Genomic DNA, 25,757 nt, shown 5'->3' with positions numbered 1-25,757 from the left:
CACCCCTGTGTATAAGAATCATGTTTCCCTTGCATTGGACTGACTTGACCAAGATGATATATACAAATGAAAAACATGAATGACATGCTTATTTTGAATAGTAATACAATATTCAAATCTTGTAAATTAACGTTTGTAGGCACTTTCAAAGGGACTTTCGATATCATTACACCGGCTTTAGCCCAGCAAATTTTTTTTTTGCGATGTCATGTAAAGAATCCTTACCTCGTCAGCGACCGACTGATATTCCTTCATCTCGGGTTGCATATCGATGAGAGTTGATCCTTGATTGTTGTGAATGGTCAGATGTAGACTAGGGGTGCCCTGTCCACCTATTAATCTTTCTAATCCCTTGATGATCTTATGACGATGTCCGAAGGCATTGATTCCTATCTCCTTGAGCTCCTCGTGTCCCATCTCAACTAAGACATCCATCGTGATCTGGAGAAGGTAGAGGTTATGTAAGGAGTATGTGTAACCCTCAAGCTCACAAGCTCTTGTGTACTAGCCACAGTCATGCATACTAGCCAATTATGGAGTAGACATAAAACTAGCACTGTGTTTATTATACTGCATGCATGAATAATAAAATCAGTTCATCCAACAGCCTTCCATTAAAGGTAAATTCCAGTTCTGGTAACGATCTCAAAATGACTTTTTACAGAATCTAATATAATGACCACCCAAGTGTCTGTTTGCATGAATAAAAAATATGTGCCAAAGGATTCTGGAAGAAATTGTGTAATTGCTGAGAAATAAGAAAAATAAGCGCGGATTCGGTCACTTTCGTCGGGTCTTTATTCCAGCAATAATAATACACTGTCCCACGTGTGCCTATCTGTGTTGGCGATCTTCAGTGTGATCATATTTCAGCTTAGATTTTATGATTTCACAAAGTTCAGTTTATGTAACTGTACCAGATCTAGATCCACAATGATATAGTCATACTTAACCTTGGTTTTACAGACTTTCTCACGAAATTAGTGTTTTACTGCAACTACTGTAATTTAGCTTTAAGACTTTATTGTCTTTAGAAACAAGATAAACTGGTAGAGAGTGAGTAATGACAAAGTTACTCTTAAAAAATGTACCAAGCACTGGTGAATGATCACAATGGTACTAAACGGTTATTACTTCAATTTACTTCAATTACTTCAATACTTGCCATTTCCAAATTAAAAGGAATTTTAATAAGCCAGAGAAAACTCAATAAACCAATTCTGTAGACAGTTTTAATAATGGACTCACAGCTATGCTAATTTTCACTTCTTTCAAAACATTCTATTACAGATCTTGTTTACAGGGCTTCTGTCAAATGAAACAAACATCTATCAGTTTTAAAAACACACAGGGTGATTGGATTATGATTTACCTGCTCCTTTTCAAAGATATCCCTAAGGTGATCCAACTGAAGATTGCTGAGGAATGAGCTAACACTAATGTCCATAGGATTGTTGCCTTCTATCGCTAATCGTTCAAACTGTATTGCACCGTCTACCTGAACCGCCTGTCCAACGGGTGCCATACCACCCACAGCACCACCGATTCCCTTACCGACACCGCCGATGGTACCACTGGCGCCTGGCACCTTGCTGCTCGCACCTACTGCCATTGCACTACTGCTTCCTGTCAGAGCCGGAAGGCCAGTATTACCCATGGATGAAGCCCCGACGGCCGGAGCCGACGTCGGTCTAAAGTTTGTCGTGGGCGGTGGGGCACTGACCCCCATGCCGGCTGTCCGGATACCGGGGTTATGAGTTTGTGGGCTGGGCGTGGTGGGCGTTGTGGTAGGGCCGGATGACTTGATTGCGGTAGGTGGAAGGGCGTCCAGGAGTAATGATCGGACATCATCGGCTGTTGACAGGTCTAAAGGAGTTTGTCCTTCTTGGTTCTTCATGGTTGGATCAGCCCCATGAGCAAGCTTCAAAGGAGTAAGGGAAGATAGAAAATACAATACAGTAATAGATCTTTCATTAAACACAAAAAAAGTTACAAATAATCCAATTGCAGGCCAGGCCATCCTATCTAGCTAAAAAGAAATGACTTCATAAGAGAAACTGTACTGCTTGATTAAATCACAAAAATCATCAAAGAAACAGAAACTTTTGTTATCATTGCTTCTGCTGAATCAAATTGTTCATCTGGACATTGCAAAAAAAAGTTAAAGAATGAGAAGTTCTTGTTTGGAGTCTTATAAACAGTAAAATGTCCACTAGTTATTTAAAAATATTGGCTTAAAAGAAGGATTTCGGTCAATAATTAGTAGTTCCAGTAAATGTGATTTTGACAAGATATCATAATGTTCAGAGAAAATGAGACTGCTCAAATCTCGATACAACAAATCAATGTCACTTACCAGCAGAGCACAAAGCTGGGTCCTGCCTTTCTGAGCAGCTTCATGAAGCGGAGTAAAGTTCCATCGATCAACGGCATTCACACAGGTTTTATGCTTGATCAATAAGGCTGCTATATCCAGGTGCTATGCATGAAATAAGAATTCTGAGTTTTAACTCAAAGTCACATGTTTGCCTTTCCATAGTTTAATCTGCATTTCCATAGTTTAATTCAAGCCAAATTCTTCATTATAACAAGATGTATAAAAGTTGGAGAATTTTTCAGATGATTTCAAACGACACTTGTCAACATCAATATCAAAATTTCTTTTCTCCACCAGTGAATGGGAAGCCGTAATTTGGGCAAGTCATGTTCCAGGGAGACTGGCCCTCCTGGGGAATTTTTTCAGAAGCCGATGGGAGGGGGTACTGCGCTCAAGGGGAATGTTTTCATCATGTTAATAATGTACATTGTAATCACCACATTAGGTGTCCATTTATTGGACAAAGTCAGAAATGCGAACTTCAGGAGGATATTACATATCACAAACACAATATGTGAGGAAGCTAAAAAAAAACGCCTAAGGTGGTTAGGGCACATATGCCGTATGTCACAAAACCGCTTTCCAGTTCAGGCTTACAGAAATGACTTTGAAAAGAGGAGTCCACCAGGACGTCCCCCTTTCAGATGGAGGGACCAAGTCAGACGTGATGTGGGACTCCCTCTACTGGATGCTGAAGACCTAGCCCAGGGTAGAACTGAATGGAAAAGGATCACCCGTAGGAGAGCGAAGGGACACACCGTCCTATGCACCTAAGTCAGTCAGTAAATCAATGTAATCAAATGGATGTCAGAAACTAGACTTACCCCGTATGATGATGCATTGTGAAGAGGGATAAGGCCACCTTTATCTCTAGCATTGACGTCAGCACCATGCTCTAATAAATATTCAGCTACCTCAACATTGTTATAACCAGCTAAAAGAGAAAAAAGGGTAATACATATGGTAATTGCTATCATCATCATCATCATGACCTTCATTATCATAAACATCTCCATCATATTCATCACCACCACCACCATCATCATCATTATCATCATCATAATAATTTGCCCATGTAAGGTCTCTATGGAATGTGTAGTAAAGTAAAGCTGTGGATCTGTTTTCATTTGGTAGTCATCCTAGGCTTAGGGCTATTTAAGACGATCACCCATCATGGTCCTCTTCCTTAGAACCACCAGTCACTATCAAGCATAACAAAAATAATGTGCAGAAAACAAATGCCTTGGGAGAGTTACATGAAAAGCTTTCTTCAGTGACTTTCATCGACTAATTTGCTCTCAGCTAATCAGATGCCAGAATTTCCATTTAGTTCACAACCTCTGTCAGTGAAAATCTCCATGAAACACTCCCCTGATTACGAGCAAACTCTCAACCAAATATTTGCATTGAATCTACATCATCACCTCACAAAAGACAATTGCTTAAAGAACTCACCGGCAAGGTGTAACGGCGTAGAATTCCTTCCTTGAGAATCCCTACAGTTGATATTGTCTGACGAGACCAGCTTCTGAACCCTTGCTAAGCAACCTTTCTTTGCGGCATCCAAGAGGGCGGCATCACCCTTGAGTAAATCTTGGATATCCTGATCGCTATCCTTTACCAGGTTGAGTGGGGTATGACCATCACGGTTCTTCTTGTTCACATCGGCCCCATGCTGCAATACAAGATGAAACCAATACCGTGGAAATGTCAATAGAAATCATTGTTGTCGTTAAAATAAAATAATCACCATCATCTACCATTACTATCATCATTATCTTTTGATAAAATTATCCTTCTCCTCCTCCTGTGAAAAGAAGTGGAGACAGGCAGAGAGATCAGATGAGGTACATTCCTGCCAAATGACTGTCTCAGAAATGGAAATCACTTATTTTTTGAGCATGTAATATCTTCTCCTTTTTTTTGGGGGGGGGGGTAATGAATATAACTTTTGAGAAAGATGGCCTGCTTCCAAGAGTTATCATATCAATTTTTGTCAAAGACTGGTAAAACACAATAACGTATCTAACCTGAAGGAGAAGTTTGCAGATGTCATATTTTCCCTTGGCAGCGGCTTCGTGAAGAGGAGTAAACTTCCATAGGTCAGCGGCGTTGACGAGGGCACCTCTCTTCAGGAGTAGCTCGGTGACCTCATAATGCCCAAACGAACAGGCATTATGCAGAGGTACCAGGCCACTGTGAGACAAAAATAAATCATGCATGTTTCATAACATTCCGAGCATGATCGCAGGGCAACACAAGAACCCATATGTGCATACATATATAATTTTGTATAATTCATATTGAAAAATATTTTGTGAAAAATTAAAGAAAATAAATGTTTAGGTGAATGGAATTGAATTGAAAGTAAGTTGTATTTGACAATCAAGGCAAGGGGAGGCGATGTAACATAGAGAAATATGCAAAATATGCAGAATATTCACAACTGATTGCATACTTCTGTACATGATTTGCAATATGATAATATTAAAGATAAATACCAGTTGTGGCAACGATCTCAAAATGAGCTTGAACAGAATCCAAAAAAATTACCACTCAAGTTTTTGTACGTAGAAATAAAAAATATGTGCCAATTGGCTCTGAAAAAAATGTGTAATTGCTGAGAAATGAGCAAAATAAGCACAGAATTTCAAAGTAAGTCAGGTATTTTTGCAAATATGAATACACTGTCCCACATATGCCATTTTGTGTTAGTGATCAACAGAATTATCAGTTTTCAGCTAAGATTTCATGATTTCATAAAGGCAAGTGTATTTCAATATACCAGAACTAGATCTTTGATAATATGCTAGCATTTAACCTTGATTATAAAGACCCTCTCAAGAAATAATTATATGCTGCAACTACTTTCGTTTACCTTTATGGTAAGCTTAATTTAACAAAGGATCTACCTACCCTTTGTCTTTTGCATGAACGTAAGCACCATTACCAAGGAGATACTCGACGACTGCTACCCTGTTATAGCCCGCTGCAAAATGAAGTGGAGTTGAATGTCTGCCTTCTTTATCACAGCAATTGACGAGATGTTTACTGCTATCCACCATGGTCTAAAAAAAAAAAATTGCATTAAAAAATCAAATTAAAAAATTTCTTCGAGAACATAGGAATGAAACATTATCCATGTATTAGGCATTTAAGAAATAAAATAAAACATAGAAATTCAAGAAAATAGGAATTACAAAAACAACAGAATAAAAAAACTGTAACTTTTTCATTTTGTTTGCATTAGAGCGCTAAGAGACTTAACTATAACTTGCGCTACATAAAAATTGAGAATTATTTTTATTATTATTTTATGTATTATTCATTATTAGGGAAATTCAACAAATTTCTTTACATGACCCATCACACAGAATCTACTCCCCTCTAATGCTGCTTTCTCCTCATAATGAATAATCTTGCTTTAGATTATATGTTGCAATGTAATGCAAATTGACAGAACACTTAAAGCGACCTTCAATTGACAAATCATGGGGAAATTGAATCAATACGAAATTTGCAAAAGGCCAATTGACTCGCATAATATAATCCATCCGTCATGAGAGCCCGTCGGACTAATGCGATGAAAGTTCTGACAGCACGACTTTGACCAAACTCGTGATCGTTAGCAGGTCTGTTGATTGCTAAACCAAAATAAATAACCTCTGTGAAGTTATGTCTCAAAGTGAAAACGTGCAGTTTTCTTCTGGTTGGTTAGTCTACTAACTATCGCTCTCCTGTATTAGACCTCCCAGACATGCAGGCGTCTATGACATAACACCCCCAGGCATGCAGCCGAGTGAAAGACTGAATCCCTTCTCTGTTTTGAGATTAGCCTTGATTTCCCCATGATTTGTCAATTGATGGTCGATTTAAGTACAACAGCACCACCAAACATGCCAGCCAGAATTTGTTGAAAACACAAAATTGTCCAAGAGTGGTTATGAAATGATTTTTTTCAATGAGTTTTACCTTCATTTTATCTAAATCACCAGCTTTGGCAGCTTCTAAGAATTGCATAGTTTCATCTGTCATCGACATCCTCTGATCCTCAGCTGAATAGGAAATGAATGAACAGACAGCAAGATGCAAATTCAGGGTAAAAAGAGAAGATCTTATTCACCATAAACTTCAAATCTATACTGCCCCACTTTGACAAAGGGAAAGCGAGTTACATATTCACCCCAACTTGGATTTTAGATGTGTTTGCACTTTACAAATTTATTCCTTCTTCCACGTCAAACTTCTTAGAAAAGATGCTACACCTGCTAGAAGATATGACTAGTTAACCACCATGCTATAACAATAATACTAATAGTTACATATATATGCAATAGGATCCATAGGACCCATCACTGTTCCACACATAAAGTGCACCATCTCTACTCCCTGGGGAGTATCCTGGCCAGGCAACCGTTTATTGGTGCACACGTGCCAATCTAATCACATTGACGTTCATATCCTATTTGGCATCTAAGTAGACTACATACACCTTTAGTAGCTCTTAAAAGAAATTTCACCGATACGACCTTGCTTCCTTTTGTGAAAGCAGAACAGTATATATAGTGAAAGCTTACATGATAACTTAATCACAATGTTGAAAACATTGCCAACCCACCAGCTTCTTAACACCAATCGAATTGCACTCGCAGCCAATTACATCTATATTTGGCTCTTAAGAATGAGTCAGGGATGCCAGTGGCAAATGGTCCCAGGGCCTGAACTTTTTTTGGAAGGGAAGCGCACATGACGAGCGCAAAGCGCGAAGTCCCATTCGGCCGGGGTCCAGCTCTGGGGTTCTAAATGGTCTCTGATGCAATCTGAGCCTATTTTAGGGATCATTTTCCCAAAAATTTAGCTCAAGTTTTGGGCATTTTTTTATGTTGCAGAGCCTCAACTTACAATAAATTCATGAAAAATAATCCGAGAGAAACGTTCCACTATTATCTTTGTTCTCCAACCACTTCCACTGGAATTTGTTCTTGATGCCACTGTCTACTTGCTTAATGTTGGTTCCTCTTTCAACATCTATATTATGCTCATGAGATTGAGTGAATACTTGCCTAAACGTTGCCTAACAGAACAAAAAATACATAAACCTGGAATAATGAAGTGCTGCACTTCATTATTCATTACTTAAAGTTTAACAGAATACCTCCTCATTGCATCAAAGGGACCAAAACCTGTGCCTTAAAATGTCAAATGTGAGAGAAACTAATTGATCATGACAGCAGATTTGAGGAGACCATTTTGGACATACCTTGCAGAATCTTTTGAATATTTTCTGAAGCCAGCTGACTCGGGGAAAGTCCCTGCCTGCACAATGCACCAGTATCGGCCCCGTAGGATAAGAGTAGTTTGCAGGCTTCGGTCAAATCATCCCGAGCAGCATGATGGAGAGGTGTCTGACCGAGGTTATCCGTTGAGTTCACCTAAATAAACAACATTTTCAGAAAATCATATTTATTCATTTTGATTTTCTTATGACAGGGAGGCCAGGTGGGTGTTTCCTAAAGCTGTTTGTAAGTTTAGAGCGACTTTTAAGAACGACTGGTGAACCTTTCTTACGTGCTAGATAATCACCAATGAACATATTATGGTGAACATCATTTACCACAAGAAAGAATCACCAGTCATTCTTAAAGTCGTTATTAACTTACCAACAGCTTTATGAAACAGCCACCTGTTCATATAAAAACTTGTTTTCAATAGAGCCCTGTACATATACAACAATCAAATCACAGTATATACAAAAAATATAAAAATGAAATATGGAAAATACAGAAAATCAAAATATATTACTAGTATAATTCACGCATAATCAAACATGCTATGTAGCATGGCCATCACATTGCACTAATCTTTAAAATGTTACTGGTGGGTGTTTCATAAAGCTGTTCGTAAGTTAAGAGCGACTTTAAGAACGACTGGTGATCCTTCCTTGTGGAAAATGGTATATTCATTGGCGATGGTTAAGCGCGTAAGAAAGGTTCACCAGTCATTCTTAAAGTCGCTCTTAACTTACGAACATCTTTATGAAACGGCACCCTGAATTGTATTCTAATAGGTTGAAATTTCCTTCTATATTTAGTTCTGATATAAACATCAAAACTAGTTAGATTCTTGACTGCACAAATTCTAATTTTTTGCTTCCACTATTAATGGATCTGAAATTATAACTAATTTCACAAAAATAAAATCATATGCTTTGAATACCTTGTCAGATCGTCACTCCAATATTCATAAAATAACTAAGCTTGGAGTTAGTCTCTCAAATGATTCTTTAGATATTGCATTAATATGCAATTTTCAATTATGCGATAACCTCTGTTACCTTTAATCCCTCAAATTAGTTGGATCACTAGCACTACGATACATAAACATGAAGCCTCTTTACCAGTCAACCAGTTGTTGAAAATTAATACGAACTAAAACAGGATCAATAGATGGACATCCACAAATATAATGCCTCTGGTAACTATCAAAGGCGTGCAGAGGCATGAAAATATCAAGCATTATGAACATGTTTTGAAGGTACAACCTCCAATATCATCCATTATCATCTATATAGAGTGTTTTAGCGATGCATTAAAAACACATATTTTGGTCTGCATAAATTGCCCGTGCAGTATCAGAGCGTATCCCTAAAAAGGACTGAAATCCGACGAATATCCCATAGGCTCCTGTACAAAATTTGCTATTGAATATGAGAGCATATTCAACAGTGCAGTTTAGGGCGCGTGCACGAATGCGTATAATATACAATGCGTAACCAATGAAAGCAATGAGATGCGCAGCCGCAAGAGCACAACTACGCTCAATGACTTCATAATGAACTACATGCAAGTCGCATGTCAACAACCAAATTTGATCTTATGAAGTGATAATGGCATAATGTAATAAGTGATATGGCTTGCTAAATTAAATTGCTCCCTCTTTTTTTTGGGGGGGGAATGGGATAGATGATAATAATTATATTGGATGGCTTTATTCCATGAAATACCAGAAATATTCCACTCGTTGGAGCCAATATTCCACTCATCTGTGACTCTTGGAAAATTTCCCCAAACTCTTAGAGTATTTCTGGTATTCTATTCTGAGCCATCCAATATAATGTAAATATCATGCTACCAAAATTGGTATCGTCAATAGAACTCACCTTAGCATCGTGCTTTAGTAAGATTTCCATTACATCAAGGTGGGATTTTGTGGTTGCCGTGTGAAGAGGTGATAAACCACTATACAAAAAGTACAAAAAGAACACAGAAAATCATTATTCACCAAATAACATACTTACATGTTCGCTTTACAACTCCCTCTTTTTAATCCCATATGATTTTCCCTTAATCGTAAAACAAGTTTAACGATAGTAATATAGAGCTCAATTTGTACAGAGGTTATTAAATCATAGGATCCTTGAACAAAACATTAACACACATTTGACCTTTGACCAAATCATTCTCCCATACATATGAAATATATGATCTATATTGACTCATTACATCTTAACAATAATGAAAATATGGTCTAAAATTACTAGCGAAAAAAGAATCATATTTCGTGGGTCCCATTACAAAAAAAAAAGATACTGATCGTACAACTGGTACCATCAATTTTTTCTATAAAATTTGGCATCGTAGAAGAAATCTATGAACTGTTTATTTTGGTCAATGCAATAAATCATCAAATTTGTACTATGTACAAACTTTTAAATGTATTTATTGATTTTTCAATAATTTCAAAACAATATACATCAAATCCGCAAATCAGGTGTTATAGAATGAATATCTTCGGGCTGTGTAACATTTATCAGATACAATCAATATTCACAGACTTCATTCCAATTTTTTGTGCATGGTTTTTCATAGACATAAAATCAAAGTCAACTGTAGAATTGATTGTATACTTTATGCAAAAAGGTCATAGACTAGGAGGGCAAACATAAATAGCAGCATGAAATGATAATAGACTCACTCGCTATTCTTATCAAGAAGATTGGCTCCTTTCCTGATGAGGAGGTCGACGACCTGCCTGCGTTTGGGAAACACTGATCCAGATGCGCAATGCTGTCACAGATAATATAGAAAGATGAACAGTCTATGACATGAAAATATCTGAAGGACCATCACAGGATTTCTCAGAGTAGAATGATAGAAAGCAGATGAACATATCTATGAATTTTATGATAACTCATGATTCACAACTGTACGTCATTCTGTAGCATGAATGTAGAGTGCTCAAGGCGCATAAAGAGCTAAGAGTTAAATAAAAAAGTTTTTAGAAGATTTATTAAAGTCTCGATAGAGGTACATTTTTTAAGTCTTCAGGAAGGCTATTCCACAAAGTGGGGCATGCAAAAGCAAATGATCTTTCCCCCAAGTTTTTGAAACTTTTGAAATAACAAGGTAGCCAGAAGTGGATGAGCGCAAAGACCTACTTGGTCTGTAGTAATTATATTAGATAAATGAAAGACTGTATTGTGGTGCTGATCCAAGAATACTATGAAAAGCAAGCAACAAAATCTTAAAGATAATCCGATTTTTGATAGGGAGCCAGTGCAGCAAATTCATATGTGTAATTTCAGCGTAACGGACCGGTGCGTTGGCTCGGTTGGATAGAGCAACATCAATCTGGGGCTGCTAAGTGGCTGCCTAGACAGCCAGCTATTGGGCAAAATGAATATTTGGAGGATTTCTATTTCTGATTTCTATTTCGAACCGTAAAATATAGATTACTGGATTACTACTTTATCATATTTGTAACATTCGAACAGTTTTCAATGCATCACACTTACAGTACTAACCAGTTCTTATGAGTTTATCAGGGTATTTAACATTCAGTTACATACTCAATGAGTTTTTAAAAAAATGATTGAACAGTTATAGAGAATGCCCTTGTTTAATAAGCATAACAGACATGATGTTCCACAACAGACATGACATTTTCCAACATGCAACATGTCATGTGAATTAAACTCAAAACAAGTGCATTCTCTAAAACCGTAAACACACCAGATATCCCAAACCGAGACTGTTATTATGAGCACAAAATGGCATTGTTGCCAGAGATATAGATGTGTTGTGGCCTGTGAGCTCGGCCTTATAAAAGGGTCAGCTGATTTCCACATGACACTGAAACCTACCCAGAATATTCATGAATGCAGCAGAAGGAGCAGCAACTGTTGTTGTTATTAACAAAGGAGCAAAATAACTTATGATTATTGATGCACCTAAAGGCCCGTATTCTGAAGTCAGGTTTAACTTAGACCATGGTCTAACTCTGTGCTAAAATTATAGGGAGCCAAACGTGTCAAAATGTTTAATAAGTTGTACGTTTCTTACGTTTACTGTGCTCTTTCTTGATTCATGGATGGTAAAGAAAATCATCTATTATACTTCCAGGGGCCTGTTGCAGAAAGAGTTGCGTTTACACGCAAGTCAAAATATCAAGCGCAAGTCCCGAATACTGGTGCTTCATTGGCTGAAAATCAAGTTGCGCAAGATTATTTTAGTTGCATTTGATAGCAGCTCTTTCTGCAACTGGACAATAATGAATGATTTGTGAGCCAAATGAGGTGAAATATGGTATCTCTACTGTTAGTGATTTATGTAACAATTGGCTATACATACTTAAACCACAACTTTAAACCTGAGTTTAAGTTAAACCCGACTTCAGAATACGGGCCAACGTGTTTACACACAACTACTTAACTTACCAAAGGACGGTCCATAGTGTGCGGATGCATGAAGTTGACCACGTCAGCAGTTAATTGCTTCTTAACCTTGGCCAGATCAGCCTGCCTACATGCTTCGAGCACTTGGTGTCCTCGAAACTCATCTGAACGAATAAAGAAAAGTGGGATCAGTACAAACTTTATACACAACCTGGCGATAATTAACTATTCTTAAGTTAAAAGATTTATTTTCATATCAGAATTTAAATCACTGCACATTCAGATGCAGAAATACCTGCAAACATTATTCACTTTATCATGTCTAGATGTTGCCACATACCCAGTTTTACATTAACCTAGATGGTTGATGGTATATCATTTAGAGCAATAATGCTTGCACAAAAAAAATCAGCATTTTCTACATATTCTTTTGAGAAAACGCTATATAGTTTGACCCAGATTTTTGACTACCGCATGAATTTTTTTAATAGTATTTAGTTTTAAGTGTTTTAGCTGTATTTTTTAAAACTCAAACTCTTTTTTGTCTGTCTCCGAAAAGTAGGTTTCCTAACAAATCTGTAAACTACAGCATTTCTATTAAAACCCATGACGATACAATTATACAAGTTTTGATAAGATACAAAAGTAAGGTGCCTTCACCAAATTCTGTTTACATTTTTCCATTTTCTGTATTGTGGAAAGGAAGGACTTCACCTTAAACATGGCAGTTTTCATATATGAGATTTGTTTGAAAAAGAAAGCAGAGATTAATCAAACAGTTGATTTGAAATGATTGTATGTAATGAACAATGCAATCAAATGTTACAATCAAACAAATATGATCATAAATCAATGTGATTTGTGCAATGGGTCTGTGGGGGTGTTTCACACAGATTTAAGAGTGACTAAAAATTGCACTTCAATGTCCAGTTGTGCGAAGTCAGATCATGGTCACGGAATGAGCTCTTCCGCATACTGTTCAATGATCTTGCATGTTTGATATCATGTGCACTTAAAGAGGAATTAAACCTTTGGAACAAGTGGGTTTGTGTGGAAACAGAAAAATCAAAGAATAAAAACAAAGAAAGTTTGAGAAAAATCGGACAAATAATGAGAAAGTTATGAGCATTTGAATATTGCAATCACTAATGCTATTGGCAATGCGACAAGGATGTGTGATGTCACATGTGAACAACTTTCCCTTTGATGGACTCTAAAATATCCCAAAAATGTATCTTTTTGCTCTTTCATATGGTGATACAAACCCTTTAACCATAATGTATTCTTTGGATATATATATTACATGCTCTTCTATAGAAAGAATACATAATCTACTGATAAATGTGATAGAAGAGGCAGATTACGTGAAATATATACAAAATGGGAGAGTTGTTCACAAGTGACATCACACATCTTCGTCACATTGCCAATGGGAGGATCCCCATAGCATTAGTGATCGCAATATTCAAATGCTCATAACTTTCTCATTATTTGTCTGATTTTTATAAAACTGTCATTGATATGTTTCTTTGATTTTTGTGTTTTTACATAAGCTTTCTTGTTCCAAAGGTTTCATTTTCCTTTAAGCACTTGAGCAAGACTTTTAGTCAGACTTAAACTCTCTGTGAAACTTCTGTGAGTAAGCATGACTTACATTGTAGAGTGTCTTTGAGTTCTCTAGTAGGAGCGGCATCAACAGCACTCTTGGAATGGCAGTTCATCAGGAATGGATCAGCTCCTTTGCTCATCAAGAAGGAACAAACCTCAACCCTGTCATACACAATCAGTGGAGAAACAAAGCAATCAGGACAATTAACACTGTGAATAGGAACTTTGAGCATTGACCTAGACATAGACCCCATGTACAATGAAAGAAAGGCCAAATGCGGAACCAAAGTGGCTGCACATTTGGCCCGGCTCAGGAGATTCTCTCTGCCCGTCCCAGCCTTTTTTTTCACTAACATCCCGAGACCACAATGTGTTACCAAAAGCCAATATGGACTGGTAGTTAAACATCAGTATTAAAATCATTGACTGCACGATGTTATAGGTTGTACCGTTCATATCAAAGTCTGTTAAAATTTCTCTGAAAATCGGATCACAACAGATCATGCAGTATTTTATGGCTATAACATGTTTATTAACATGTACATCGGGCAATTTGTCTTGCCATGTTTGAGCATCATGAAAATTTCAGCATTGTCAGACCATATCTCAGGAAGATTTCATGAAAAATAGTCTGTAATCAGGGATGCCACTAGATGTCCTCCAAAAATACTGAAACTTATCGCGGGCCGGGACAGTGTCCAAGAAAGAAAAAAAATTAGGGGGGGTCCACCTTAGATTTTGGGATGGACACAGGTAAAAAAATTGGACAAGCCAAAAAAAAAAAAAAAAACTAGGAGGGGGGGTCCGCCCCCACCTCAAATTTAGGGGAGGGGGGGAGGACCAAGTGGCTTCTTACCTTGTGATCGATGACTTTGAAGTCAATTAGGTTTGAAAAACTGACGGTAGTTAGTTGTTGTGTGTTTCTCATAGAACGCTAGACCAAAAGCTTCAGTCTCTGTATTTTGGTTGTTCAGCTGAACCGTGTTGGCTCCACTCACCAATACATAGACTAAAAAGTTGTTGGCCCGTACATGAAGACAACGTATCAGCTAACCCAGGGAGCTCCGGCCCGCTTTCCGGGCCGGAGCTCCCTGGGTTCCGTATCAGCATGCAGCAGTAACATTAGATCTAACATTCGGCGGAAACCCAATTTTCGGATCGTTTTTGGTACATAAAATGTCACATTATAAAAAAAAAAATTACATCCAAACTTACGAGAAAATATATAAAATTTAGAAACATCGTACCGTAGACCGCAGTTACCGCTAATTCCTTTCAAATGATGATCAAAACTTAGTCATCCACGATTCCTTCATTGGTCATCGTAAGTTGCCATCTTGGATGACGTCATCATCTTTACAGACGTATTTACCAGTCGCTATTATACCACGATTCGTGCCGCTGCTTTGCGCTTGTCTATGTGCGTGCGTTCGGAACTTGTCGCTCGCATTGATTGGCCAGGATTTATTCTAATCGAAAAGCCTCGATAAAAGCATAACTCAATGAACGTAGTGGGTAGTGCGCGCGTTTATAATAATAGCAAATATCTCAGGGAAATCTCTCACTCGGTCAATCGACATGCATGAGAGAGAGGGGGGAAAGGAGGACTTTCCGGTTTTTTAATACACAGAAAACAGGAAAAGTCGGAAATAAGGCAGATAGCAGGGAAAAAGCCGGAATTCCGTATAAAGACGGAAAAGTGGCATCCCTGTGTAATTATGACTGCCACTGTTATACGCTACTCAAATGATTGTATGCGATTGGCTCAGATCCAATTAGTCAGTGAAAATAACTGGCATGCTTTATAAAACACTACCCCGACATGGCTTCAGGAGTACACGTACCTTGATTTTGAAGCTGCTTCATGGAGAGGGCTGAACTGCCACAGGTCTACCGCATTCACACTGGCACCATGCTTGATCAACAGCTGGGTCACTTCAAAGTGGCCGTAGGAACAGGCATTGTGTAAGGGAACCAAACCCCTGAAACAACAATATGAAGGTTGAAATCAATGAAGGACGGGATGGATGGACGGATGAGGAGGAGGAGGTTAAAGATGATGATGACAACAATGATGATAATGATGATAAAGATGATGACAACAATGATGATGATGATGATGTTGATGAATGATGATGATAATGATGACAATGATGATGATGTTGATGATGATGAGGGTGATGATGACAATGATGATGATGATGATGAGGGTGATGATGACAATGATGATGATGATTATGATTCATACAGTGACTATATTATTGGTAGATATTTTATAGAACTTTACATTGTGGATTTTCAAACACATGTTCACGCAAAACAAAAAATGAATTGAAGTTGAATCAAATACATTCAATGGTGAAATTTCTCTAAGTTGAAACTGCGGGAAATATATCATCAGTTTGAAACGATGTCACTCTTCAAGTAGAAAAAAAGAAAGATTGAATTTGAAACTAACAAGATGACTTCACGTCACCCTTAATGCCTTATCAAAATCATAGATTAACTCACCCTTTGTCTTTGGCATGTACATCAGCACCCTGTTGTAGTAACATCTGAACTATGGAGATCCTGTTATAGCCAGCGGCAAGATGCAAAGGTGTTGACTGTCAAGATAAAAATACAGAGTCTCGGTTTTTAGTAAATCACAAACAAAACACAAGAAATTCAATCTTGAACCCACTATTATTTTTTTTTATGATCACATATCTTTTTTTAAGGAGAACTTAACCCTGGCAATAAGTTGGTTTCTTTAAAAGCAGAAAAAATTGAGAAAAATATTTGTGAAGAATTGATGAAAATCCACAAAGAATAAAGAGAGTTGTGGATTGTTAAATTTTCATTTTGTGACATGATGGGCATTTTATTAGGAACATGATCAATAAAAATATATTTCTTATAGAAAGGGGCATGAAATGATGTGTCTGATGATATATACACCGCACAAATAAAAGCACTTTAAATTTTTTGAGAAAATGGCAATTTGTGGAATTTATATTCACAGGACAGATGGAGAAGCTGCTCGTTTGTGACGTCACAAAGCAAAAATTTAAAAATTCATGAATCCACTATTCTTTGAAGGGTTTTTTATCAAACCACCAATATTTTTTTTCTGCTTTTTCTTAAACCTACATGTATTTCATCAGAGTGAACTTTTCATACAACAATCTATACTGGCCATATTTTACTCAAAGTGTAAGGCAAATTCAGTTAAATAGAAAGCCTAATGGTCACGACATATCCATGTCAAACATTCATACAAGCATTTTCATCTAATCAAAGCTAAAAATCGATCTCTCACATTACAGGATATAAGTCAAATCATTTTATTTTAAGCCTGGAATACCCATTAAAAACAAACAAAAGCTCAGGATTGATTAGAACAAGTTATGTGATATCACTGATCATAATCACTTACCCTCCTCCCATCACACGCATGGCAGTTAACATTCAAAGGTGTCAACAGAGACATCAGCTTGTCTTCGTTTCCACTTCGCGCTGCTTCTAAAAGCTCATCTTTCTTATAGTCTCCTGTTAATACAGCCCTCGCTGGAGGATCAGCTAAATCTAAAGGTGTCTTCCCGTCGGTGTTGCGTATATTGGGATCAGCACCGTGCTGTAGCAAAACTGATCAAGGCGATAATAGTAAAAGGTAGTAAGTTTGGGGAAGAAGGGGATGGAATGAATTACACTTTTTTTTTTAATATGTTGATTTTGTTTCATTTTTAAAAATTTCTTTAAAAGTTGAAGATGGATAGTCCATGTAAATAAGGTTCTCTAAGAATGCATCTTTATTATTACTTCAGTCAACACTATTATGATTATTATCATTGACATCATCATCATCCTCAACAACATATTCATCACGACCATCATCATCATCATTACCATCAATCATTATCAGCACCATCATCTTCATCATCAACAACAGCATCCTCATTGCCAGAACTATCATCTTCATCACTACCACCACCACCACCATCATAATAATCATCATCATCTTCATCACTACCATCCCCATCATCCGCATCATCATCTTCACCATCATCATCTTCTCTATCATCAACATCATCATCATCATCATCATCTTCTTCTCTATCATAAACATCATCATCATCACTATCATCTCCTTAATCACCATCATCTTCTTCATCATCACTACCGTCATCATCATCACCACCATTACACTTACCAATGCACACATCGATTTTCCCTTTAATTGCAGCTTCATGGAGAGGAGTATAATTCCAGTTATCCCTGGCATTGGCATCACCACCGTTCCTCAGAAGGATCACTACGACCTCTGCATGCCCAAAGGAGCATGCGTTATGAAGCGGTATCAAGCCTCCGTCATCTCGGGAATGAACGTTAGCACCACTCTGTAAGAGGTGTTCCACTACATCTTTACGTCCAAATCCTACATGAAAACACAGGGAAAAGAAGAAAAATGACATAAAATTCATGATCACCCACCAATGCTAAAGTAACAGGGTACATTTTGTACGCACACATTTTTTATTCTTATATATCACAAAAGATTCTGCTCAATCTCATCTTCCTCATTCTTGCCTTTCATTTTCGTCTCTTTCATTCCCCACCCATCAGTCCTCATTTTTTGGGGAAAACATAAGCTTCTGGTAGTAAGTAATTAATTTCTGTTTACCATATCTTTTCAATATTTTATGCCATCAATATTCAAAACTTTCATAACAAAAATATAATTCTAATTCAATAATTACATTTTTGTTTTGGTGAAATTATTCTTTGCCTTAGAGTTACCTGCCCGAAATATATGGTGCAAAATACTGAATTTATATGAAAATCATTCAGGATCAGGTTCTTCCTCGATCGTTCGCCATCATTTTTGTAAATTGTAATACAGCTGAGCGTACAGACATGCCGGCCAATCACGTTCTTGTTACCATTTTCCATTCATTTACTGACAAAGGTAACATGAAAGTCATTGGCTGGTGCGTTCATACGCTCTGCTGTATTACAAACATGACGCGAACGATCAAAGAAGAACCTGGTTGATCCTGAATGTTTGTCATAAAAAAATACTTATCGTAAAATAATAAATATTTGAAATCAATATTCAAATTTTATTTAATAAATAATAATTTTACTCTATGAATTGTTCTTCAAAACGGCACTTCGTAACATGGCTCATCGGAGCTATGTCACATCAAAGCGGTTCAAGGGTCAAGCCTATTGTATTTGTGGTGTTTACGAATGCAGGGACTCGATTTTAAGGCGCGCGAGAGCGATCGCGCGCTACATGCGCGCCTTAATCCATTTTTGGTAGCGCGATTAATAGCGCGCCTCGCGATAGCTGACCTGCGCGAAAATGCCTAAAGTAGCCCTCGAAATCACCCAAAATCATGCTTTCGGGGGCGACATAAAATCTGAATGTCGCCCCCGAAATTATTGCCGAGTGATAACAACTCAACGGCCCACTAGTGCCATATGCTCGAGCTCCGCTTACCATTTAAAAACCATCCAAAATCCACACTCAAAATCACGAATAAGCCTTAAAAGTAGCGAGTAGTGCAGTTTCAAATTCCGAAGTTGCGTTATTTTTTCTGTACCACGTATTTCCATACACATGGTACCAGGTATGGAAAAAAAATCAACGCAACGGTCGGGAAAGAGTTGCATGTATAGGGGTCCATTATGACTACCACCGTGTGCCATTTCGAATGCACATGTTTCCCCTACAGATATCACAATTCTGTGACAAAATAATTCGAATTACACAGGAAATAAATCCCAGAGTCTAGTAACCTAGCATTGGTGAGTTGTCATTCGGCTTTGCTTTTCAAAACGGCTTATTAACTTCCAAAATAAGTTATCTAATTTATCAATTATAACTAAAAAATCATTTGTTTTCTTTTTCTAGGGGATGAGGTATTATATCAGACAATAAATCATCAAACAAAGCTCCATCTTTTTTACAAGGACGGCGGCAGGCTCACGCATTGGCGCTTTTACTAGCTAGCCAGTTGGAGCTCTGTCTCTCTGCCAGAGCTCTGGGGGACAATTCGCTCAGTAAAGGCCTCAATGATGGTGATTTTCTGTTTCAGACAGAGTTTACATTTCAGGAATATTATTCAAAACTGCCAATAAAGTTTGATGATTTCTTCATTGTCATGTATATTTAAGTTCTTAATGAATACATTCTCACCAAATTTAGACTCCCCCATAGAGAAATTAAATTTTCATGGAGATCTGCGTTTTCAAAGAACTTCAGGAAAAGTTAGGGTAAGGGGGCCTTTATTACATGTACATGGCTGACTAGGGTACTATTGTACTGGAATAAATGGAGTAGAAATTAGATATTGAATTAATTTATATCCAAGTCCAACTCACAGTCACACACACACGCACACACCCACACACACCCACCCATCCACACACACCCACATCCAAGATTCTAAACATGATAAATAACTTTAAAAATCATACAATATTAAACAAAAAGTAATAATTCCTTAATAAGTGAACAGGTATTCCTCAAAATACAAAAAAGTAGCATTTAAAAAGAGCCCCCGAAATTTGACAAAAAAAAATAAAAATAAAATTGTCAGTGACTTAACTTTTAGCCAAAGTCAAAACCTTACTAAAACAGGTTTTACAACACACAATCTAATTACAATACATTGTAAAACAATTATAAATACTTCCTTTGGTTGCTTTGATTGTAATTTTATAGTACATACATTTCCTCCATCCATTTTGTTAATTGGGCAAAAAGCTCCCCTTGTATGTTGAAGAAGAGCTTTTTGAAGTGCTCCTCTACCGCTCTCCTTAAAAGTTCTAGGAGAGCTTTTTATTGCTCCCCTTATAATTATAAAACCGAGTCCCTGCGAATGGATCGAGGGATCTACATGAGATCGGTCTGGTAAGAAAGCTCTCATTTTTCATATTTATAATAACATATTTTTAACCCCTTCAGACGCATTAGGCGTATAAAGGTTTATAGATAAATAAAATCAAGAGAAACAAACTGATGTTCAGAGCCGAAAGAGGTACGTTTGGTAGGTTAATTATCATTACTTACCGATTTCTATATCAAAATTAATTAAAGTCAGCATATGCACAGCTAAAAGAAATTATTTTATCAACAATTAAGCAATTATTTTGGGGTCTAGAATGCGATTTAGATTGCCGAAATTGATCGCAGCGCACAACTCTGCGCGTCCGACATTTGGAAACTGCGTCCGATTTTTGGCAAAAAACAAACTTCTGGTATTAAGTAATTTCCGTTCACCATAATTTTTTTCAATTCTATTTTTTTATGACATTAATATTCCACATAATTTGTAATACGGAAATAAACATGATTTTTATTTGATTCAATGATTGTATTTTTTGTTTTGGTCTAATACGCTTAAGTGTCCGATATTTGGGCACTTCTTTACTAAAAAACTGTCTGTGTCTATCATGTCTATGAGACTTATGGGGTGTTGCAAGAAAGTTACGTTGCAATTGATTGCAAATCGACTGCAACTTTGCAGCCGATCCCGATCGACTGCAACTAGCAATCAATCGCCAATTTGCGTTGCAAGAAAAAGGCTTGCGATTGAACGCAAGTTGCAGCTGATTTGCAGACGATTTGCAGCTGTAAACAGGGTCTGCAGCACAAGACTAGCTGATGAAGCAAAATAATCCTTGCAATAATCGTGATTGTGGAAGAGAGTAAGTAGAAAATATTCATTTTTCACTGCTTTCTTTCTCCATTATGTATGTTTTCAGAGAATTTATATGTTTTAGACCTATGCCAGGGAAAAAATTATTTTGTAAAATGTGAAAATGTATCTTTATCGCCAGTCGAAATTTCACCTTCAAATTTTTTTTTTACCACACAGTTTAAACCCAGTCCCACACTTGACTTTTTGTGTCGGTAATGCACTGTTGTACCAACAACACGGCAGGACATTCCCGGTGCAGTGCTGTTAAAAATCACCCTGAAGCAAGTAAATTTGTAGGCTCTAATTATGTATGAAACATCGAAAATGACCTTAAGGACGTTCCACAGTTAAAGTGAAATCCATGTCATTTTCACCAAACTTTGCACATAGATACTTTAGAACCTTAATATTCGAAATATGCAAAAATTAACATAGGTCCATGTGCTTGATTTTTTGCTATAGGCCTAGAGCTTCAAAGTTCACCCAAATTGATGTTCTTAAGAATTGCGCATTCAAAAGAATTTGGCATTTTTAGACCGCCCAAGATTACTACAATGAGTTTAAACCTCCATTACTCATTCAAAATACATGAAAAAGTCATCAAATTTCGCAAGAGAGTAATAATTGTATCGTTAGAATGGAGAATCTATTAATAGTGCTATTTGTTTGCAATTTTAAGTTTAACAGCACTGTCAGTTCTTAAAAATGGCGTAAAAGATAACAAAATCCCAATCTGAAAAATGTAAAATTTCAGTAACAAAATACAAACGTACAATAAATGCTGCACTTTATTCAAAATCCATGTCATTTTCACAAAAATTTGCAGAGTTGTAGAGGAAGGTATACCTAAGAGGTAGAAACGTTAAAAAATAGGGGTTCATGTGCTTGTTTTTAAACTATCAGCATTTTTATTAGAGCAAATGTGCTTTTTAAAACACCAAAAATGGGCCGAATGCTTAGTATCTATGTGAAGAAAAAATCAAAACCACTCTACCATTTATTCAAACTCGGGCTAATATATTCGTGATGCAGAGTAAAGTATTTTGAAATTGTAGAGAATATTTTTTTGAATGGTCCATGGAATAATTCAATTTTTTAGCTTCATGAAATAACGCATCGGATCTGCAGTTAAAGTGCAGAAGACGAGAAAAATCAGCTCATACCCGCAGCTAATTAATACCTGTTCATCCATTGTGACGTCAGCGCGCAGAGTGTAAACTATGCCCAGATCATAATGCGCACAAATATAACTGTGGAACGTCCTTAAAAGATTATTATTGTTCATATTTGAAATGATTTTTAAGTTATATAAGTTTCAACGGCTAATAACCATCCAGTAAATGGATTCAATGCAGTCGAATGGCCACAACTTTTGAGAAACACTCGACAGAAAGCAATTTTTTGTTTTTAACTTAAAGGATTTTTAATCTAACGTTAGGCTTTAAATCAAAGACTTCCATTATTAGATCCTCTCCATTAGTCTCTCTTTTTTAAGAGTCTGTCTAACCTCCCTTTTTATGACTTTCCTTTGCCTGGCCTGGGATAGAATGAAAATTTTGCTCTTTTTTAGTCTTGACTTTGGAGGAATTGTTTAGATTTATTTAATATTATTTTATTTATTTATTCCTTTATTTTTAATTTTTTGGAGGGGGGGGGGGGGGTTCTCCACATTTTTCGCCAGGCCAAAAAAAACAAACAAAGGTATAGGGGGTCTACATGTAGGCCTATATTATTAATTATTTTTAAAGATGTTATTGGCTATTAAACCTATTGGCCACATCTGCCACATTCTTTGGGAAGTTTTAACATTGAACAGGGAGTTGCCCGCCCGGGGCTCTTTTTAAAATTTCTTACGGGGAGATTGCACAAGAGGTTCTTTGCAAGGACAGTCTATTTGTGTCGTTGATTTGTAATGATGTGCCGTATGAGTCACATTTTTAATATCCATCACATATAAATATAAAAAGATATAGGGCCTACATGTAAGCCTAAATAAATCTATTTTTTAGATTCAATATGGAGGTCTACTATGCCGGGGGGAAGGTACTTAGATTTGGTTTGGACAAAGGTGTGCGGCTGAAGGTTTGAAACCCGTACCCATATTTACAGGTCATTTCGGCTAAAAAGGTACCCATTATTAGGGATTCATTACAGGGGCGGATCCAGGATTTCCACAAGGGGGGGGGGGCACATTTTCGCCTGGAAAACTTGACAAGCAAAAAAAAAAGAAAAAAGTTATCGCCCAAAAGGTAAGGTAATTTTGTATTTGCACCAAAGACAAGAGTAGAATATGGACCCATGTTTAAGGCCAGTATCTAAAAATTGGGCCATGTTTAGGGATTTTCCAGCATAAAATCATACCCCATGTTTAGGGATTTCTTCCAAAAAGGCGACCCATTCCAGCGGCACATCCCCATATGCATTATTTTGTGAGTCCCCCCCCCCCGGGCTACTATTTAACTGACTCTAGTCTTAACTTGATTTTTATGCAAGCACATGAGGTGCTATATAGATGACAGATTTTTTTTCACTTTAAATTGTTTAATGGATGATTACAATGCTTTTCCAGGTGCTTGCAGTAAAAGGGTGTCTCATATGGTGCATCATTATCATTTTATTAATATTGAATGCATAATCATGATTTTTTTTTTACATCCTTTTACATCAAGCACAATACTCGGGGGGGGGGGGGGGCATATGGTCCCCCTTCACATTTTTCAGAATAAATCTGCCACTCAAAATTTTATTACCGCACCACTGACTGGCGTTTTACTTTCAAGTCTCGCGCAACTTTTGAGACCAAATTTGCAATTCCCAGGTACAGGGTCAGGAAATTTTGCAACATTGTGTTTGTTTAAGTACATGTCAGACAAAAACATGATTACATGTAAAAAGTTAATTGGGTAATTTTTTTTATTGACAATAGTAATTTAATGTCACTGATGAACTTTGTCTTGAAAAAAAAAAAAAAAAAAAAATACATTTAAGAAGTTAAGAAAAAATATTTAAAAAAAAACATGGAAGGATTTTTTTTTATACCAGATTTTTTAAAGTAAAGTTGTTAGGAATGCTCTAGAAAGGAATATGTACACCACAGTTTAGCATTCTATTACAAGCTTTTTTTAGTAAATTAAAGCAAAAGGTATGATTCATAATTTTTTTATTGCGCCGCCCATAGCTGAGGAACCATAGTACCCCTCCCCAGGACAGAAGTGACTTTAATCAAAACACCCTGGGACTACTATAATGATTAACACACTGGCAACTGAGCTTAACTTGTATATTAATTTCATGAACATGTTTTATCTCTTTGCTTTTTGCTTTTAATTGCTTACTACAGTTATGACAAGGAAGTCTGGAATAAACCGAACCACCATAACTGTGTCTGCTACCATGTGTGTTCTTGCAACCAGCTGATTGATTCATTTTATCAACTCTTGAATGGTAGGTTACATGTAAACTGTATTATTATTAATAATTCACCATGATTGTAATGCGGATGGGGGTGAAATCTGTACACATTGACCAAAGGATAATGCAAAATGAAAAAAAGGCAAACACAAATCTCTATCTTGACTGGACTTCTCAGCAATGAAGACATCCCATTGATGGGGGGGGGGGGGAGGGGAGGGGGCGGTTGTTGTGCTCATCCAAGGTGTACTGTATGAAAGTGTGTATTTTGCTTTCATTGATTTAATTTATTGCATATTTTAATTTCCATGATTCATTTATTTGGGGAAAAACAATCAGTTCACACTTTTTTAGATTACATCATGGCAAATTGCCAATTACTATGGTCTCAGGAGTAAGCCACTTTCCCTCTATCATATCATCATGTCGGTGCAAACAACGCCCTTACCAGCAGGCATAGGGGCATTTCTGCACCAATGGGGTGCACAAAAATGTTTTGCTAAGGGCGTTTTTGCACTGAAAGGACAAAATTTGAACTAACCCAAGCTACATGTATGTATAGTTATGGGCTTGCATTATTTCCTATATTATTATTTTTTTATGGACAGGTTGATTATCAGAACTGAATTCAGAGCTGCTCCTGTCTGTAGTAAGATCATTTAGAGTGGACTTCAGAATGAGGGCGTTGCTTGTTTAAAATCTTCACTCCATGAAGCTCTCCAAATTCATCTCAAATTAGACTGCTTCTGGAAACCAGATTTGTTCCTTCAAGCAGAGACGCTTATGGCTTTCCTGACTGGACTTCTATGGATTCTTCATGCCAACCTTAAGGACTGTGGTCTTCTGCATGATACGTCAATTTCAAACAAGACATTCTGTGGTGAAACACTTGATGTAGATGATATGAAATTTTATTTCATATAACTGAATCTCAGAAGTAATTCCTCGGGAGCAAGAAACATTGAAAAATAAAAATAAAAGGTCCATCAATAATGAA

The 25,757-nt window shown here is 37.0% G+C and overlaps 1 protein-coding gene and 1 long non-coding RNA gene across 2 annotated transcripts in view; one reads left to right on the top strand and one right to left on the bottom strand.

The window, feature by feature from the left end:
• LOC129272615 (poly [ADP-ribose] polymerase tankyrase-1-like) overlaps positions 1-19,041 on the bottom strand; it is a 35,795-nt gene extending 16,754 nt beyond the window's left edge. Inside the window, exons 1-18 of the mRNA XM_064107196.1 lie at positions 18,996-19,041; positions 17,851-18,075; positions 17,077-17,285; positions 16,170-16,264; positions 15,503-15,640; positions 13,705-13,820; positions 12,093-12,214; positions 10,352-10,443; positions 9,537-9,615; positions 7,638-7,809; positions 6,350-6,432; positions 5,294-5,445; positions 4,408-4,573; positions 3,833-4,052; positions 3,202-3,311; positions 2,357-2,479; positions 1,373-1,921; positions 226-441 (exon numbers count right to left, since the gene is read on the bottom strand). Of these exons, the coding sequence (XP_063963266.1) occupies positions 226-441; positions 1,373-1,921; positions 2,357-2,479; positions 3,202-3,311; positions 3,833-4,052; positions 4,408-4,573; positions 5,294-5,445; positions 6,350-6,432; positions 7,638-7,809; positions 9,537-9,615; positions 10,352-10,443; positions 12,093-12,214; positions 13,705-13,820; positions 15,503-15,640; positions 16,170-16,264; positions 17,077-17,285; positions 17,851-18,075; positions 18,996-19,041 (2,913 nt within the window). The remainder of the gene's footprint in view (positions 1-225; positions 442-1,372; positions 1,922-2,356; positions 2,480-3,201; positions 3,312-3,832; positions 4,053-4,407; positions 4,574-5,293; positions 5,446-6,349; positions 6,433-7,637; positions 7,810-9,536; positions 9,616-10,351; positions 10,444-12,092; positions 12,215-13,704; positions 13,821-15,502; positions 15,641-16,169; positions 16,265-17,076; positions 17,286-17,850; positions 18,076-18,995) is intronic.
• Positions 19,042-21,133: 2,092 nt separating this feature from the next.
• LOC135156182 (uncharacterized) lies at positions 21,134-25,757 on the top strand. The gene is made up of 3 exons (XR_010295325.1): positions 21,134-21,356; positions 24,690-24,793; positions 25,369-25,757. It is a non-coding gene; the product is annotated as an uncharacterized LOC135156182 (long non-coding RNA).

This window comes from Lytechinus pictus, chromosome 12 (genome assembly GCF_037042905.1).
Source record: "Lytechinus pictus isolate F3 Inbred chromosome 12, Lp3.0, whole genome shotgun sequence".
Classification (NCBI taxonomy): Eukaryota; Metazoa; Echinodermata; class Echinoidea; order Temnopleuroida; family Toxopneustidae; genus Lytechinus; species Lytechinus pictus.
This window is presented reverse-complemented; position numbering and strand designations above follow the sequence as displayed.